Raw genomic sequence first — 18,987 nt, 5'->3', positions numbered from 1 at the left:
TATCCAAAAAGTATAAACTAATTAAGACCTTTTATTAGATAATAATTAATTAATAAGATGGTGAAGGGACCTATTTTAGTTTGGCAGACACATACTATAATTGTATTTGTAGTTAGGTTTAATCCGTATTTTTAATAAATAAAAGGACGGCATTATATTAATTTGTAATGTCATATTCAGTGTACATTCGATTCTTATCCAAAAAATAATGACATTATCTTAATCACAATTACTATCCCCAATTCTTATTAAAAATTTCATCTATCTATATTAATATAGAAAAAGAAAATAACCCTTTTTTTCACTTTCAAATGTTGATTTATGACATCGTAATACTATGTTTTTATTATGTCGATAATACTTTTAAATTATTAAATTTTTTATTATTTTTTGAATATGATATGTTGATTTTTTATTTTATTTTTTTTATAATATTTACACTAGTATAAAGAAAATAAATTTTGTTTATAAACGACGACCTGTGCACCGCGACACTAGTTGTTTTTCTAATTTTTTTTTTCTGTGATATGTGATTTGTTACTTTATTATGTTATTATTATTTAAAACAAAAAAGATTGTTTATTATATATATATGTAGAGACAATGTGTCCTGACTGTTAATAATAATATAAAAAAAAATTATTTTTTTATTAAATAACTGACGATTTATAATACCACAAGATCAAAATTTTAAATGCCAACTATACTCTTAAATATTTATATTAATATAATTATTTTTTTGTTTAAATAGTCAACGTCATTTTTTAATCGTTATAATAATATTACATTTATTCTACATTCTCATGTTCATCACTTATTGATTTTTATTTTTAAAATCTATGTCGTGTTTATCTATTTTAAAAGAATTTATAGGACAACCAATTAATAATATATAAACTAATTTTACACTATTATTTATTTACTTTTTATTAATTTTGGTATTTTTATGATTGAAATACATGTAACGTGTGATTGGGAGAGTAGACTGCAGGTGCATTTTCGTTATTTTAGGCAGTATTCGAGGGCAATAAACTCTTTTCACATCCCCGATTCATTGGCCTCGAGAGAAAGCAATTCCCGGAAGCTAGAAAAGATCAGGTGGAATAATAGAGGAGGACTCCTATTGCAATTTTCTCTCTCTAAATTCCTTCAATTTGTTCTGAGAAGTTCGTTCTCTTGACTTTTCATTTTCCCATTTTGACGCTCTGATTCTGTATATATGTGTGTAGAGATTCTCTGGTCTTAGCTTCAGAGTTCTAGTGAAATTCCCATTTTTTTTTCCTGTTTAATTCTGTGTGTGCATTGGATAGTGAAGCAGGCAGCGGAAGAATTAGCGCTTGTAATACTGTGATTGTTTCAATTAAGGGTTGTGCTGAAATTTGTTAGAAAAAGCTTGAAATCTATCAATTATGGCGGTATCGACAATAGCCCTTTATGCGAGTCCACCGAGCAGTGTGTGCTCTGCGCCGCACCAGATCAGCTCCCACGCACCCTACGATTTCGACGTGAACGGCCGGGCAACGTCGTCGACATCGGCATCGGCATCACCATCGCAGAAGCCTTTAATTGGTGGTCTCTCGTGCTTGTTTTCCTCGCCGCCGATAAAATCGGCGAGTTATTCAGCTGGAGCCGAGGAGTTGGGTTCCTTACGGCATGATAGAACCGAGGAATTGGGGTCTTCTTTCCGGTACTCCTCGTTAAGCTCGTCTCTGAAACGAGATCAGGCTCATCATAGCCCGGTTTCTGTGCTTCAGGGCCTGGGCAATTCAATCGGGACGTCTTCCCGGAGCCCCCCCATGAGAATGAGTGCGGATTTCAGTTCAATTAGGTCTGGGAGTGGGGGTATGTTTACTGGATTCGTGAGGCATGCATTGGGTTCCTGTGTGGATTATGATCCCTTGCCTCTGGCTTTGGATGTTAAGGACTTTGATCTGTCTTCCTCCTCAAATGCCTTATCAACTGATGAGCTTACTTTTAACATGGAGGATAATTTCGTTGAGTTGGATTTGCCTCCTTATGCGAAAGATTTGCTTTCTGACGCGCAGTCGAGGCACTCGATTTTTAAGGACGATTTTGTTATCAAGGCTTTTCATGAAGCAGAGAAGGCTCATAGAGGCCAGGTAATAAGGACGTACCTTTTAGAAATTCTGGGTATCTTGCGAACTACTCATGATATTTTATGATTGAGCATTCTGATGCTATTGATTTGTGCAGATGCGGGCAAGTGGGCATCCTTATTTGCAGCATTGCATGGAAACGGCAGTTCTACTGGCAAACATCGGCGCCAATTCTACAGTTGTTGCTGCAGGTCTTTTGCACGACACTGTTGATGATTCTTTTGTCACTTATGAAAATATTTCCAGCTCCTTTGGAGCTGGAGTTGCAGATTTAGTAGAGGGGGTAAGAGAAATTGACTTTATTAACTGTTAGTCTGCTTCCTTAGATTCTTTGGGAGAAAATATACAGTTAAATGACATGTTAAGGTAAGAGAAATTGACTTTATTAACTGTTAGTCTGCTTCCTTAGATTCTTTGGGAGAAAATATACAGTTAAATGACATGTTAGGTCCATTTAAGATATGTGGTCGATCTATTGTGCTGTAGTTATTTTCCCTAATTTGCAAGAGCTATTTGTTGATGGGTTATGGTTAATGAAAATAATGCAGTATAGATAGGTTGGGATTTTACAATGCATGGGTGCAACTTTGGATGTGGAACTGTATTGGGTGGATTTTTCTTGTTTGAAAGATAAACCTTTGAGTGTTCAGCAAGAACTTGTTTGATCACTTTCGAGTTTTCATCCACCTCATGTTGATTTAGGTGACATGTTAAACCTTAATGATTATGTCAGGTGTCTAAGCTCAGTCAATTGAGCAAGCTTGCACGGGAGAACAACACAGCCAGTAAAACTGTTGAGGCAGATAGATTGCATACCATGTTCCTTGCAATGGCAGATGCTAGGGCTGTTCTAATAAAGCTTGCTGATCGACTGCATAATATGCTGACTTTGGATGCATTGCCTTTGATCAAACAACAGAGGTTTGCAAAGGAAACTTTGGAAATATTTGCTCCTTTGGCTAATAGACTAGGGATCTCTACTTGGAAGGAGCAGCTGGAAAATCTCTGTTTCAAACATCTGAATCCAGATCACCACCAAGAATTGTCATCGAAACTTCTCAAGTCCTCTGACGAGGCTGTGATCACATCTTCTTTAGAGAAGCTGGAGGAAGCACTTAAGGTCGCAGGAATTTCTTACCACAGTCTGTCAGGCAGACACAAGAGCTTGTACAGCATCTATTCCAAAATGTCGAAGTACGTCTTGTTTCTCTTTCTGGGCTCTTAAGTCATACACAAGAATATTTAGATATGGACAATGATTGAGCATGCACGCATAGCAACATCTTTGAACTTGCCTTTTTTGAGTTTCAAGTTTATAATCATCTAAAATACTTGTTGGTCCACGAGACTTGGGATTTCTGAGCATGTTGGCCGTAAATTGTCCTAAAAGCCAAGTTTTCCCTTAGGATGTACTTGACATGGATTTTTGTTTTGTAATTTGATAAAATAAGATAAATATGAATGTGTTGCAGTTGCACTCTCTGTTCGGTCAAGGGTCTGTCTTGCTTCGTTATTTACTTCATGGTGTGATATGTCTCATGATCTGTTGGGTATTTTTCCTTTTGTAGAAAGAAGCTAAATATGGATGAAATTCATGATATTCATGGATTAAGATTGATTGTTGATACTGAAGAGGACTGCTATAAAGCTTTAAGAGTTGTTCAGGAGCTATGGCATGAAGTTCCTGGGAGGTTTAAAGATTACATAGTTTATCCCAAGTTTAATGGGTATGCTTTAGCTCAAAAAGGAACTTCCATTTTAAAGATTTGCTATGTCATATAATTGATCAAAATTTCAATTTGCAGGTACCAGTCTCTGCATACAGTTGTTACAGGTGAGGATATGGTTCCCCTTGAAGTTCAGATCCGAACAAAAGAGATGCATCTGCAAGCTGAGTATGGATTTGCAGCTCATTGGAGATATAAAGAAGGAGATTGTAAACACTCTTCCTTTGTCCTTCAGATGGTTGAATGGGCACGTTGGGTCATCACCTGGCAGTGCGAGGCAATGAGCAAGGACATGCCATCAGTTGGATTTACTGACTCGATGAAGCCACCTTGTACATTTCCTACCCATTCAAAGGATTGCACATTTTCCTGCAAACCTCATTGTGGCTCTGATGGACCTGTCTTTGTTATCCTGATAGAGAATGATAAGGTACGTACAGGATATTTTCTCTGGTATTCGTTCATATGAACCTTGGACAAGTAGTAGATATTTAGTTGATCAAGTATGTGAAGCACTGTTTGACTGACTTGGAATTACAGATGTCTGTGCAGGAGTTTCCAGCTAACTCATCCATAATGGATCTGTTAGAAACAGCTGGTCGTGGCAGTTCGAGATGGACTTCGTACGGGTTTCCTGTGAAGGAGGAATTAAGGCCACGGCTGAACCATGAGCCTGTCAGTGATCCTACCTGCAAGCTAAAAATGGGGGACGTGGTAGAATTAACTCCAGCCATACCAGATAAATCACTGACAGAATACAGGGAAGAAATCCAGCGAATGTATGACCGGGGTCTGACCATATCAAGTGCATTGCCTTTGGCTGCCAATTCCCTGGCAAGCCTGCGAAGTTGACCCATGGTCGAGTTCATTCTAAGCTAGTATTTCATTCAGTAGCCTAAAAAACGTCTATCCTTGTACATAAACATTTGTAAAGAACAGCTTCATGGTTATATTCTGAAGGGAAAGCTCTAGCTAACTGGAATTCAACCGACGTCGCCTCACTAATTGTACATTTCCATATTTTCTGTTGTGTTGGTGCATAGGTCCATTTTTCTTGGCAAAACAGCATATGCTATGAATGTATATAGCTATTGAGATAGCCTTGCCCCGAATTTCCAGAATTCTTTACCGAATTTCTTGGCGGACCAGTATATGTACCCTAAAATGAAAGGCATGCATCGTTCTCTTCGTTGTCATGTCGCCAGACTTTGTATTCTGGGAACGTATGTATGTTGACAATCAAGCGTTTTGAGTGTTACACGGGTAATGATGCGGAAATGTGCATGTGCATAAACATGCAGGCGCAAGAACTAATTGTTCATGTTGATTTTCTCTTTTTGCCAAATTTTTAGGGATTCTTGTCTAGAGGAGTCTATACGCTTAATTTTGTTTGGATGGACTTAGTCAAAACTTCTTGGTGGTTAACCTTTACAACTGTCCGTATTTTCTAAAACTTCTTCTCTCTGTAATGTTTAAATTTTCTACTTCTGCTGTTTTTTTATTAATATGCCTTATCAACAAGTTGGCCAAATTACACCATTAAGTCTATAGAATACGGATTTGATACTTTTAGTGATGTGATTTACAAGATAGTAAAAAATGGTTGCAAAATTTAGCAACACTCGACATGTTTGCGCTGTGTTTTTTAAAATTTTAAAACTGATTTTAAAATTATAAAAATTCAACATACATTTAGTTCTTTATTTTACGAGATTTATGCGATCGAATGTGTCAAGTTTTTTTAATTTTGGGTTGAAAATTACGCAGAACATGAAACTAGATACGTTAAGTTTTCTTAATTTTAAAATTATTTAAAAAATTCATAAAATAAAATACTAAACGTGTTGAGTTCCTATCTTACGGGACTAAAAACATAATTTCGCCCAATAAATTATGTCATTTTCAACACAACGTACGAGTTAATCTATTCTCAATGGGCTTGCAAGAATTTCACTTTTTTAGACCTTCGCTTTGTATTTACACATCTTTATTTATACATAATTAAGATCTATATTCTATAATAAATTCAAAATCCTCCACATATATAGTATTTGCATCATAATATAATATAACAAAGGGCCCAATTTTCAAATATAATTATAGCTTCCATAAATTAGTAATATAACTACATCACAACCAAGAATTAAGTCATTGGTTGTTCCCTTCTCATTTTTCCTATCTCCAGAAGAAGTGTTGCACAGAATCCTGCCATGAAACAACAAACAAGAGCATGATCAAAATCCCAGCCAGCCCCCATGATGAACTCCCAATCCTGAAAACCAAACCAGCACTACTTTTACTATGATCTGGAGACTGAAAATTGGCACTGCTATTGGATGAAGAAGTGGTGGTTTTAATGGCTACTATCAGCCCTGCCACCACCGCAGGCAGCACTAACCCGCCGGAGCTCCACCGACCCTCAAAGCGGCTCTCACTTTTCCGGTGATCAACATATAACGGCGAGAGGACGATGGCCGACACCAGGGCTAGCACCATGGCTAATGCCCTTGGTGAAGAATGAGCAAAAGTAGCAGTTTCCATTGAGTTCTCTATATCAGAAGTTGGTTTTCTTGTTAGTATTATGATGAGTAAGATCACAAGAACAAGAAAACCAACTTGATTTATGGTAAAGTATAGTTTGAGAGTGTTGAATTTATAGGAGAAAAAGAAAGTTGAGATGGGAAAGGAACCTATGTGGAAAGATTCAAATTTGATGAAGAAAAGTGATAGATAGACAGCCGTCCAAAAAGAGAAAAAGAAGATTAATTATTGCATGCATGTGAAAGAGGGCAAGTCATCATATATAAAAAGGTGGTTATGGGGTTTGCAAGTAAGGTATAACATATGTATGTATGACAAAATTATATTTTTAGTCGCACTTCGTATACACAGCTCCAACCTCTGTTTTAAAAGTTATAAAATTGAATACTCGACACATTTAGTATTTTGTATTACTGAATTTTTAAAATGATTTTAAAATTGAGAAAACTCCACATATTTAATTATCTATTTTATGGATTTATGAATTAAATATATTGAGTTGATTATTTAAAATTTTTTGTAAAATATAAAACTAAATGAGTCGAGTTTTTCTAATTTTGAAATCCTATAAAATCGAGGAGTAAAAGTGTTAGAGAACCTGTTGCTATTTCACCATGTATGCATTGATTTTGGGTTTTCTTGTTTGTGTTAAATTTCTTTTTAAGTGGTATTTAGCTGTCAGTTAATTAATCTGCAAGGTCTTCAATTTATTTCTTTATCCATTAATTCACTTGCTAGCTGGCTCTTTTACTACATGACTTTAATCACAACTAATTATTTGGTTTGAATTAGAAATTTTCATTTAACAATGACAATTACTTATATACATGATTTCTACAACCCAATCAAAACTTTAGGTGGTAATCCTGTAAAAACATGTAAACTTAGAAATGAAGTAATCAAGAAACAGAAGCTTGAATTTCCAGGCAATTTCAGTTTACATGTACTACTTGAAGAGGATGCTTCTAAGTATTCTATTACATCGGTGGCAGATAAGGAGTTTAAAAAGTTCTAAAGCCTCCTTGTCCTAATAAGTCGCCTTTTCAAGGATAAAATTGTAAGTCTCACCAAATTAGAGAGTTGCAGAAAAATGCTTGCACTACGTACGAGACACCACCTTGCATCACATGTCGTATTATTCAGCTCCGTTTAGGTCATGTGCCCGTTTCAAGTTCCTTGTCTAAGGAGCTAATGATGATCCCGTGCATCAGGTATTGGTCGCAAATGAAGATTTTGAGCGGCTTCTTAATTTTAAGGGCTCTTCTCCTTCGCCAAGCGCCTCTTCAAAGACATAGCCATGGAGCTTTCAGCAATATCTCATGTGTCCATCCCAAGCTGAGGTCTGAGGGGCTGATGTTGCTGCTACGCGTCCAACATCGGTTGCAGAAGATGAATTTGAGTAACTTATAAGCTTCAAATCTTCCTCTTCTTGGGAAAAGCTCCTTTTCGAAGACAAAACGGCCGTAAAACTCACGGCAATACCTCATGCTCCGGGCCATCGATCTCGTAACATGCTGCATAAAAGGGTAACTAAAAGTACAAGAGTCTTATAAATCAATATTACAAGCTCTAATTAATTAACAGAATAGGTAGCTAGAAAACTAGCTAGGAACAATTATTAGCAAAGAATTGTTCCCCAATAAACCTGCAGGAAAGAAGTTAACACCTTTAACATCATCAGCCTTAACATAAAAAACATGCATGCCTTAAAGAGAACACATCAGTCTTTATTTAGACAAAATGTCATCAAATAAAGTTCAGCAACCACAGGAAAAGCATCAAATTCCTAAAAGGCAGTATATAGTTAATTTATTACAAACTATGGAAAACCAGATAATCTGTAGTTCTGGAATCCATTTATTTATAGATAGTCTTTGTATGCAGATTATCTCTGAATACTTTATTCATCAACTTTTCCTGTTTGGACTTTGAAACTTCTTCTAATTATGGCCTCTGGTCTCTGAATACTCGTCGCTCCCAAAGTTTGATGTCCCGGAACTCCACTGGCCGCTCCCTGCAGTATCCGCGCTTGGCCTTACATTGTTCTGCAAGGTCACGGTTGAAACAGACGAACAATCAACGATAAGTTAAGTTCAATTAATGGTCGATCATGTCATGCACAGGGTTATACGCTTGTCATGTGATATATATACCTGATCATAACCATGATGATAAGTTGCGTCAAAGTGATAGCCTCCCGAGCTCGAGCCAGGATTGTTCATCCCTGCAAGAGGTCCTTGTGGGAAGCCAGAGAAATTCTGAATCAGGCGATCCATGTCAGCAAAATTAAAGAAGTCATCAGATTGGTGCATAGGGTTTGAAGGGATTGTGCCTGGTAGAGTGCTTGGGTGAGGAATTAGGGTTCCATAATGCTGATGATAGGAAGCATTAGGCATGATAGGTCCACTAATTTCCATGTTCTGATCAACCACACCACCACTATTTGGCATTTCAGTTGGTGAATTGGTTTTGGAGCTTTCTCCAACTCCACTACCCTCATGGCCAGGGACACGGTACGAACTAGCCCTGGACAGTCGGGGCATTGATCCGAACCTCCTTGGCCTCTGGGACCCATCAGTGTCGGAAGACAGAGGTTGAATTGCTAGGTTATGAGTCTTCCTCTCTCCAGGGGATCGCCAGTTGTCGTTACGACATTTCTAATGAAAAGCACAAATATTAATGCAAATTAGGGTTTTTGAGCCAAGATGTAAGAATAATACTCAATTGGTTATACACTATATATATGCTTAATTCATTTAATAAAACTAATTAATGTTAATCGTGGAAAAAACAAACCTGAAGATGGCTTGCCACTTGCATTCTTGTCAGCCCTGGAACATTCATTAACTCCAGAATCTCTTTCGGAAAGCACCCTATATATTGCCAAATTTATTTATTAATTAATACGTTTTATTTATGCACGTTCATGCACATGCATAACGAAACGTATACGATAAAAATATAGCACTTCAAAAAGTGTTGTATATTTGCACATTATTGCAAGAACAAAATGCATCATATATATGTGTAAATGTGGAACTCTTTTGATGTATAAATCCATAAAGACACACATGTAGCATGAACAACAAACAAGTAGGGATTAGAATGTCCCTAACTAAGAGTATTACTTCATATAAAGCTAGTATATCAATGCTATTAATTTCAAGAATGTAGTATACTATATATAGCAAATCACTTCAATAATACTATATAATATATGCATTGAAGAGGGATAAAACGACGAAAAGCTTACTCCCTTCGCCAAGTTGCTCAACGGCTTCCATGAACTTCTCATGTAGCTCCTGAGTCCACTCAGTGCAGACCTTTCTCTTCACCTTGTTGTTCATCATGATATGATTCTCAAGATCATATTCATCATAGTTTCCCCTAATATTAATCTTTTTCTTCCCTTTGCCCTTGTCGTTCATCATCACCCCATACATGTGATTAGGGTTTTCTTCCGGATCCTCATGAACCACTTCACGAAATTCAATACCTCGTACGTTATAATTGGCCGCAACACACGACCTCTCCCTCTCTCTCATTGCCCGAGTCTTTTCTCTTATTACATGTTGCCATAGGCCGCTCAGCACCTCCATCGATGTTGGTTTCTTGATAAAAAGGAATGCCCCATTTTCTATAGCCCTCATGGCAATGAACACATTATCATCAACGGACATCACTACACAAGAATTCGTAAAACTGATGATCAATATATTAATTATGACAAAAGATTTGGAAGAATTAGGATAAATTTAAAGACAACTAATGAACACTACAAGAAATATAACTTACAAACGACCGGTATATCCATGTTGACGGCTTGTTGTAGAAGCTTAAAACCGTGTAGGTCTGGTGAGTTGATGTTTGCCATGACCAAATCAAATTTCACCTTTCCGTTCAAGAGCATTGTTATAGCAGAAGAAGCCAATTCTACAAGAGTCACTGCAGATATACCAAAAAAATACTAATTTTAGATAACATACATATAAGTTTCACATAAATAAGAACATGTAATATTTAGCAATTTTACATAAATAAATGAGTGTTCACATATACATATATGTAAGTAAATTCATGTATCTAAGTACATGTATCCGCTATATATGTGTATATACGGACAGTTGAAAGAGAGTGTGATATTTTTATCGACTAAATAAAAGAAGGAATTTTTACCCAAAAAAAAAAAAAAAGTCGCAATAATTATAATAAATGTGCTTTAGACATGGATCTTTTAATAGATTCTTGACATTAAAATTATTTGGATAACAAATAAGATTACGCTATTGGTTATTAATTCATCTTGTCGTCTTTATGTCTCTTCCACAACGGTAACGGTAAACGGTAACGGTAAACGGTAAATGTATCATTTGAAAAAATATTAATTACATATTTGCGCGCGAAATCAAAATAAATACTTAAAACACCAGAATAATAAGATACAAACCCAAAACTTGAACCAATTTTTATTAAAATAGTCTTAGTTTACTAGCGTGCTCTTCATCAATGTAAGTAATAAAACAGATCCACAAAAATGGAGTTTAAATAACAAATAAAAACAAATATTTTTCAAACATTTTTTATGTTTACAAGCACATTCATCAATCAGTGTAAGTAAACAAAACAGATCGAAAAAAATGGAGTTTAAATAACAAATGAAAAGCAATTTTACTTAAACATTCTTGATTTTTACAAGCATACTCATCAATGTAAGAAAACAAAACAGATCTTCAAAAATGGAGTTTAAATAATAAATGAAAACCAGAGAAGGGAAAAAACAATCTTTGGTTGAGATCCAAATTAAGTGAACAAAAATGGATCTTCAAACCAATCTTTATAGAAAAAAAAAAATTGTTTTGTTATAAATCACACACACACACACATATATATATATATATATATATATATAGATGGGAAATAAAAATTAAAAGATGACAAGAAAAATGGTTCATTAATTTGGCTCATTTTTTGAGTTTGTGTTTTATGTTACCTTCTCATGCATCTTAAATCAAATTATTCACAAGGAAAATCATATAAACTTGAAGAAATAATTTTAGATTTATTCTTGATGCAAAGGGAATTATTTTACTTAAACTCCATTGTTGATATACCTCTATAGTGACATGCTTCTAGCTGGTTGCCAATGTTCATTAGTCCTTCTGAGTCATGGTCGACTAGCAAAACATGAATCTCATGCATCACTGTGAGGTATGAAGCTGTTGGAGCGCTTAGGTTGCCTAAATCCCACATGATGTCCCTATACATATATGCAAGAAATGTATGAATTTTAATGTTTTAGTTGATAATAATCAAACATTAGAAATGAAACAAAACAAGAAGATGATTATTATAAGACAAAAGATGGATGGGGGAAAGAAAAATGAAGAACATACAAAGAAGAGAATAAGGAGAGTATGAAGAGCAAGAAGATGTTGAAGAAGAGGGTTGCAATTGGAGTGAGGGAAATGAAGGAGAGAGCATGTATATATATAGGGGTTGGGGGGTGAGATTTTCTTGAGTAATTTTTTTGTGAAAATTATTATTATTTTTTTATTTTTTCTAAAGGTATTAACTCCGTTACGCCTCGTTTCTTTTGTAACGCTCAGAATTTTAATTCACACATGCACTTTAGCGCTCGAACAAAAAAACCTGTATTGGGTAGTGTGTAAACCAATGGGTTAACTCCAGTTGTTTTATGTGTGGTCCCCTCTTTGTTGACTATTTTTCAGTCCACTCCTCCTTTCACATAACATGGGAAGTTCTTAAATACTTTTCTTATTAGGCATAATAATTTGGATTCAAAGTTGAGGTATTTACATTCTCATATATGAGTTTGTTTGTAAGAAAAAAAAAAAAAAAGAAATAATTTTTGTAGAAGTCAAAGTCCTATACATAAAAGAAAAGATAACAATTTTTCCTTTAATTTGCTTTTTTAATTAAGATTTTTTTTTTATAATGAATTATTTGCGGATTGAAAAGAGTATTTATTTTTATCTTTTTCATATAAAGCACTAATAATTGTGCTTACCAACTTACTATTTGTATTATCCAGAATGTTCTTTATTATTATTTGGTTTTACTCTTTACCTGCCTTTTCACGCAACATCAGATCACAGTAATTTCTCAATTTTCTTATAGGAATTACACCCAATATTCAAACCGACGTTAATAATTTTCGTCTCTTACCAAATATTGTATTTGGTTTGACGAATGGGATTTTATTGAATTTTCACAATAACTAATGCAATTACTTCTTTTATTGTTGATATATAGTGTATTCAATGAATAATATTGTTATAATTAATGATATATAATTATTTACAAATTCTATTTTAATTTAGCTATTTCTAGTGCAATAAATATAATAATTAATTTAAGAGGTATATGAATAATATTAAAATTATACTACCCATTCTTCTTGTTGATTTGAAGTAAAATTACATAAACAATTTGTTTTTATTTTGATTAAACTATATGATTTTTATGCTTGTGCAAAAAATGAGAGAATGTAAAAATGATGTATGACTCTTACCCTTAATTTCACAATTTGTGTACACATTAATTTTCTCACTATATTACATAATTAGATTATGTTACATTCTTTAAGAAAATTTTAAATTATAATAATTTTTATTTTTGCACGTAAGCGATGCACATGATTTGAGATATGATTGAGAAATTCCTTTTTCTTTTTCTTTTCTTTTTCTAACGAACGTTGGTTTGCATTATCGTTTGTATGTAAATCAAAACTGCTAATTGCTACAATTTGAACTTTTTTCGATTCGATTTAGATAAGAACAAATTCAAAAGAATAAATTAAAGATTATACATTACAAGGTAACAAAAAAAAGGGATTATTAATATTATAGTAATAATATATTAATTATATGTGCAAATTGTTAAAATAAAGCAACTTTACACATCAATCTCAACAAAGATGAGTTCTAACAATTAAACAAAATCTTAATCACAAAATTTTGTTTATTTTTCAATGGTAACAAGCAAACATAACGTCCGTAATACTAATATATGAACCGAAAATAGGTAGCAAGATAGAGTACATGGTTAGTTTTTAATTAAGATTGAGTGAGTCCATATCAGATTGTTTGAGAATAGTGCAATCCAAAGTGTGAAATTTGATTCTTGAAATAAAATCTCACTAATGTTTGTAATTTGAAGTCATAATATTATAGTAGTTTTATAAGAATCATGCAGTAAATATTGAAAATTTATAGTACAAGTTTAGTAATCAGTTGCACATAGTAAAGTGCAAATCTAGTGCACAAGTGAATTAATAAAAATACGTCTATTGAGAATATAATTTGTACGTATTAGTCAATTATAAATATGTATTCGTACGTAAGCATAACTATTAGTAACATGTATGTGTATTTGTATAATCTTTTACGGATAAACATATTGATATCATGAGTAAGTTAATACTATTTCTAATTTTTATTATTATATATTTTATTACGTTATAAAATAGATATAGTCCATGTAATGTTTTCAAAACATGTACATTATACTTTGGAAGTATGTTCTTTTCATATAGCACATACAATAAGTCCATATATACGTACATACACTTATAAACGCAAAAAATAAAATAATACTCAAACTAATATTGATTTTTGATATCATTGAAAACTAATATAATTCTACTTATTTGATTTAGTGGGTAGAGAAAATTTTTGTTAAAATGAATTGGGATTCCAATTCCATGCAAAATAAATTAACCCGTGGATTATGCATTATTTGCACTCCGACGTGCAAAATAATATTTAAGTACGGTAAGTACAAATGTATTACTACAATAATAAAAACCAAATAAGGAAAAAATATTTCTATAACATTTTATTCACTAGAATTCAATATTGTACCATTAAAATTGCAGAAATTAAAAAAATATAGGACCAAAATACTACCATAGAAAGTGAAATGACAAAAACGTCTAATAATCTATGTTACAGGACAAAATTACATTTCACTCGTAATTCAGATTATTTTCAAACAATATCAAAGACATCGATGCTTTTAAAGTCAAGGTCGTACTTAACATATATACTCATCACTTATAAATATAATTGCGAAAATCTCAATTTTTGTCCCATATATTAAGCTCATTTTCAATTTAGTCTAATTTGTTAGACTTTTCTCACATTTAGTCCCATTTATTTTATAAAATTCTCAATGCTAGTCCCAGATCACTTTTCTGGCCAATTTTTAACGAAAAAGTGTTGGATGGAAAAGTGACTTTTCCGTTAAAAAATGGATGAAAAAGTGACTTGGGACTAATATTGAGAACTTTTTAAAATATATGGGACTATATGTGAGAAAAGTATAACAAATAAGACTAAATTGAAAATAAACCTATTATATGGGATAAAAACTCGATTTTTCCTAAATGATTCTTGAATATATATTTGAAACATTTATTATATGAAAATATTAATAAAACTAACAAGCACGTCCATCATTTTGAACACGTAAATGTAACTCATGTTCGATGATGAATGAAAATAATTTAATTCTAGTGATACACCTAAAATAAGTACAGTTGTATTATAATTTATTTGTTGATATAATAATTAATTTAAGAGCTATACACATAAAAATGTTGCTACCCATTTTTCTCATTGATTTGAAGTAAAATTACATAAATAATTTGTTTTTATTTTGATTCAACTACATGATTTCATGCTTGTGCAAAGAATGAGAGAGTGCAGAAATGATGTATGACTCTTAGTCTTAATTTCACAATTTATGTACACATGAATTTTCTCACCAAAATACATAATTATATTATGAAATATTCTTAAGCAAATTTCAAATTAGAATAATTTTATCTTTGCATGTAAGCGGCCGATGCACATGATTAGAGACGATTGTGAACCCTTTTTTCCCCCTAACAAAAGTTGTTTTGCATTATCGTTTGTATGTAAATCAAAACATGCTAGCCGCTACAATTTGAACCTTTTCTCATTCGATTTAGGTTATACATTATACAAGGTAATCAGAAAAAAGACTATAATATTATAGCAACATTATTAATTATATCTGACGATTGTTAAAATAAAGCCACTGCACACTTCAATCTCAACAAAGACGAGTTCTAATAATTAAACAAAATCTTAGTCACAAATTTTTGTTTATTTTACAATGGTAACAAACAAACATAATAGCCATGGTATTAATATATCAATAAAAAATAAGTAGCAAGATAGAATACATGGTTAGTCCTTAATTGAGATTGAGTTCATCCATGTAGATTGTTTGAAAATAATGCAATCCAAAGTAGGAAATTTGATTCTTGAATTAAAATCTCATTAATGTTTATAATTTCAAGTTATTATAGTAGTTGTATAAGAATCATGCAGGAAATACTGAAAAATATTTTACTAGTTTGGTAATTAGTTGCACACAGTAACAAGTGAAATTACTGCACAGGTGAATTAATAAAAATACGTCCGTCAAGAAAATATATAATTTGTACGTCGTAGTCAATTACAAATTAATATCATAAATATGTATACGTATGTATACATAAGCATTAATAATATGTATGTATATCTGTATAATCTTTTACGTATGTATGGTATATTAATATCATGAGCAGGTTAATATATCTAAGTTTTATTACGTTACAAAATAGAAATAGCCCGTGTAATATTTTCAACACATATACAATAAAGCAACTTCACACTTCAATCACAACAATGATGAGTTCTAACAATTAAACAAAATCTTAGTTACAAAATTTTGTTTATTTTGCAATGGTAACAAGCAAATATAACGGCCGTGGTATTAATATGTGAATCAAAATAATTTAGTAAGATAAAATATATGGTTAGTCCTTAATTGAGATTAAGCTCATCCATGTTAGATTGTTTGAGAGTGATGCAATTCAAAGTATAAAATTTGATTTTTGAATTAAAATCTCATTAATGCTTGTAATTTGAAGTTATTATATTTGTTGTATAAGAATCATGCAGGAAATATTGCAAATTTGTTTTACTAGTTTGGTAATTAGTTGCACACAATAACAAGTGAAATTATTGCACAGACGTAAATTAATAAAAATACTTCCATTATCAATATTTTCAACTATAAATTAATATCATTAATATGTATACGGAAATGTAATTATTAACATGTATGTGTATGTATAAATTTTTACGTACAAATATATTGATTTGATGAGTACGTCAATAATATATCAATTTTTATTAATACATATTTCATTATGTTACTAATTAGATATAGTCTCGTGTATATTTTCAACATATATATGTACATTATATTTTTTAAGTATGTGCTAGATACATAACACATAAACGATAAGTCTGCATATATGTGCATACATATACATTTATAAATTCAAGAAAAATAATACTCAGACTAATATCAATTTTAGATATTATTGAAAAAATATATTTCTACTTATTTGAATTAGTAGTATAGAAATTTTTTCTTAAAATGAATTGGAATTCCAATTCCGTGCAAAATAATATTTGAAAATAATTAACATCCGACATGCAAAATAATATTTAAGTACGGAAATTTCTCTAATAAATATATTTATAAATTGTAAATGTACTACATTTTTCGAAACCAAATAAGTAAAATGTTGTTTCTATAACATTTTATTCACTGAAATTCAATATTTAGTTACAACATATATAAATTTGAGGAAATAAGATATGGCTTGGCTATTGCACAAACTCCTCTGATGTATAATTTTTTAGTGTTACTAAACGATGTCAATCGAGTTACAAATGTTAAAATTGTATATAATAATAAAATTATTATAAGGCATGCATATACGGAGTAATTAATAAAAAAAATAAAATCTCGTATTACTGTAGTATAAATTAAATACGTTTGTGAATTGCTAAAATTTTAACAATTATGCACTAAAATCTCATCAAACATGAATTGGAAAGTGATGCGGCTAGCGACTCAATCAATGCCCCATCCCATGAGGTATTGTCTGCTCTGATTTCGTGTAAGTCTTACTGTTTTATCTTGAAAACGCCTCTTGCTAGGGAGAGAAGTCCTTGAGTTTTATATGCCACTTAAGCTTCTCTTATATGCAATTAATGTGAGACGTTTGCCTACATCATCATTCCCGCGTAAGGGGCTTTGGGAAGGAAGGCACATGACCTCGTTCCCACTACGAAGCCCCATCCCATGAGGTATATATTATCTGCTCTGACTTCGTATGAGCCTCACGATTTTGTTTTAAAAAGATGACTCGCTAGAAAGAGGAAGCCTTGAGGCTTATAAACCACTCAAGCTTATCGTCTACAACTAATGTGGGACGCTTGCCTACATCATCATAAAGTTATAGGGAAAATAATCTTATTATACAAGAAAAAAATTACTATTGTCTACAATTTTAATAGCTATAAACTAAAAATCATGGCAAATACTTTTTAGTGATCACGGTTAGATAAAACGATGTAAAAGCATAAATTTCCCACCAAAAAAATGTTATTTAGCCATAACAAATATTTTAGCCAGTCTCGTAGATACTACGACCAACAACCATTGCATGGCCGTAGTCAATGACTATTTGCTACAACTATTTTATTATTAACCATGACAAGTAGCCATAATTAAATATTATATTTTTTTGTAGTGAATGAATAAGACACGTACAAAAATTTATCTTCATTTCCACTTTATTTTTATCGACAAAGCACGGATGATTATTAAAGATTTATACTAATTCAAATTATCTAAAAACAATTTATAACTTGAAAAAAAATCAGACTATATCAAAACCATACCTAATATACTTGTCACTTATAGATAAATTCTTGGATATATATTCGAAATATTTACAATATCCAAATATTAATAAAACCAACAAGTAGTACGAGACAGAGGACATTTTGAACATGTAATTTGCAGCTCATGTTCGATGATAATTGAAAATAAATTATTGTAGTGATACACATAAAATAAGTACAATTGTATTATAATTATTGTTGATATAAATACTTCAAAATTCAATCCACATATCCTAAGCCATAGTTTAATTATGCAATTCATTACACATTTTTCACATATCTTGTATCTTTTACATATCATATATATATATAAAAACTAAGTTTAAATATATTTTTAATTCCGTAATTTAGATTATTTGGTGTTTTTATTTTTAAATTTTTTAGAGTAGCATTTTGGTTCTATATCTTTTTAATTTTTACAATTTCAATCATTTTTTTTCATTGAATTTCACATTTCTCGTTAGAAAAATTCGTATCCATCTCACATGACCTTAATTGGGGCCCTATTGCCAATATTTTTTATCTTTTGCTTTTCGAATGTAGTATTTTGGTTCTATATTATTTTAATTTTTTCTTCGTCGGGGTTCATCCTCAACAAGGCAAGAAGGGTAAACACAGACGAAAATTAAAAAGATGAAGGACTAAAATACTATCTAAATGTTGAAAATGCCAGATGACTTAAATTACGAAACCAAAAATGTATTTAATCCTTAAAAATATATTTTCAACATATTGTTCTAATTTTTAGATGCAATTGTTTTGAGTTTTTAATACGTATTAATACGCCAATTTTAACTGTTTCTG

At 32.0% G+C, this 18,987-nt stretch overlaps 2 protein-coding genes across 3 annotated transcripts; one reads left to right on the top strand and one right to left on the bottom strand.

Moving 5' to 3' along the window:
* Positions 1-1,071: 1,071 nt before the first annotated feature.
* Positions 1,072-4,831, top strand: RSH3 (RELA/SPOT homolog 3). Of its 2 annotated transcripts, XM_011074286.3 has the most exons (6): positions 1,073-2,120; positions 2,215-2,400; positions 2,851-3,311; positions 3,686-3,844; positions 3,923-4,274; positions 4,385-4,831. In XM_011074286.3, exons 1-6 carry the CDS (start codon positions 1,410-1,412, stop codon positions 4,694-4,696), a joined length of 2,181 nt encoding a protein of 726 aa, XP_011072588.1. In that variant the 5' UTR covers positions 1,073-1,409; the 3' UTR covers positions 4,697-4,831. The 2 variants fall into 2 exon arrangements, with proteins under 2 accessions (XP_011072589.1, XP_011072588.1); XM_011074287.3 differs by lacking the exon at positions 3,686-3,844 and having other exon boundaries at positions 1,072-2,120.
* A 2,492-nt stretch (positions 4,832-7,323) lies between these two features.
* Positions 7,324-11,837, bottom strand: LOC105157805 (two-component response regulator ARR14-like). Its single transcript, XM_011074285.3, has 7 exons — positions 11,779-11,837; positions 11,497-11,642; positions 10,181-10,330; positions 9,639-10,067; positions 9,182-9,258; positions 8,539-9,042; positions 7,324-8,430 (listed from the first exon to the last, which is right to left on the bottom strand). The coding sequence occupies exons 2-7, from the start codon at positions 11,633-11,635 to the stop codon at positions 8,326-8,328; spliced, it is 1,404 nt and encodes a 467-aa protein (XP_011072587.1). The 5' UTR covers positions 11,636-11,642; positions 11,779-11,837; the 3' UTR covers positions 7,324-8,325.
* Between the last annotated feature and the right edge of the window lie 7,150 nt (positions 11,838-18,987).

The sequence above is a fragment of the Sesamum indicum genome, linkage group LG3 (assembly GCF_026168435.1).
Source record: "Sesamum indicum cultivar Baizhima isolate 11 linkage group LG3, ASM2616843v1, whole genome shotgun sequence".
Lineage (NCBI taxonomy): Eukaryota > Viridiplantae > Streptophyta > Magnoliopsida > Lamiales > Pedaliaceae > Sesamum > Sesamum indicum.
This window is presented reverse-complemented; position numbering and strand designations above follow the sequence as displayed.

Coding starts and splice junctions, on each gene's coding strand:
- RSH3 (XM_011074286.3), top strand. CDS start 1,410: ATGGCGGTATCGACAATAGCCCTTTATGCGAGTCCACCGAGCAGTGTG. Junction 2,121..2,214: donor AGAAGGCTCATAGAGGCCAG/GTAATAAGGACG, acceptor TGATTTGTGCAG/ATGCGGGCAAGTGGGCATCC. Junction 3,312..3,685: donor ATCTATTCCAAAATGTCGAA/GTACGTCTTGTT, acceptor TTCCTTTTGTAG/AAAGAAGCTAAATATGGATG.
- LOC105157805 (XM_011074285.3), bottom strand. CDS start 11,635: ATGTGGGATTTAGGCAACCTAAGCGCTCCAACAGCTTCATACCTCACA. Junction 10,331..11,496: donor AGAAGCATGTCACTATAGAG/GTATATCAACAA, acceptor GTATATCTGCAG/TGACTCTTGTAGAATTGGCT. Junction 9,259..9,638: donor TGAGCAACTTGGCGAAGGGA/GTAAGCTTTTCG, acceptor GGCAATATATAG/GGTGCTTTCCGAAAGAGATT.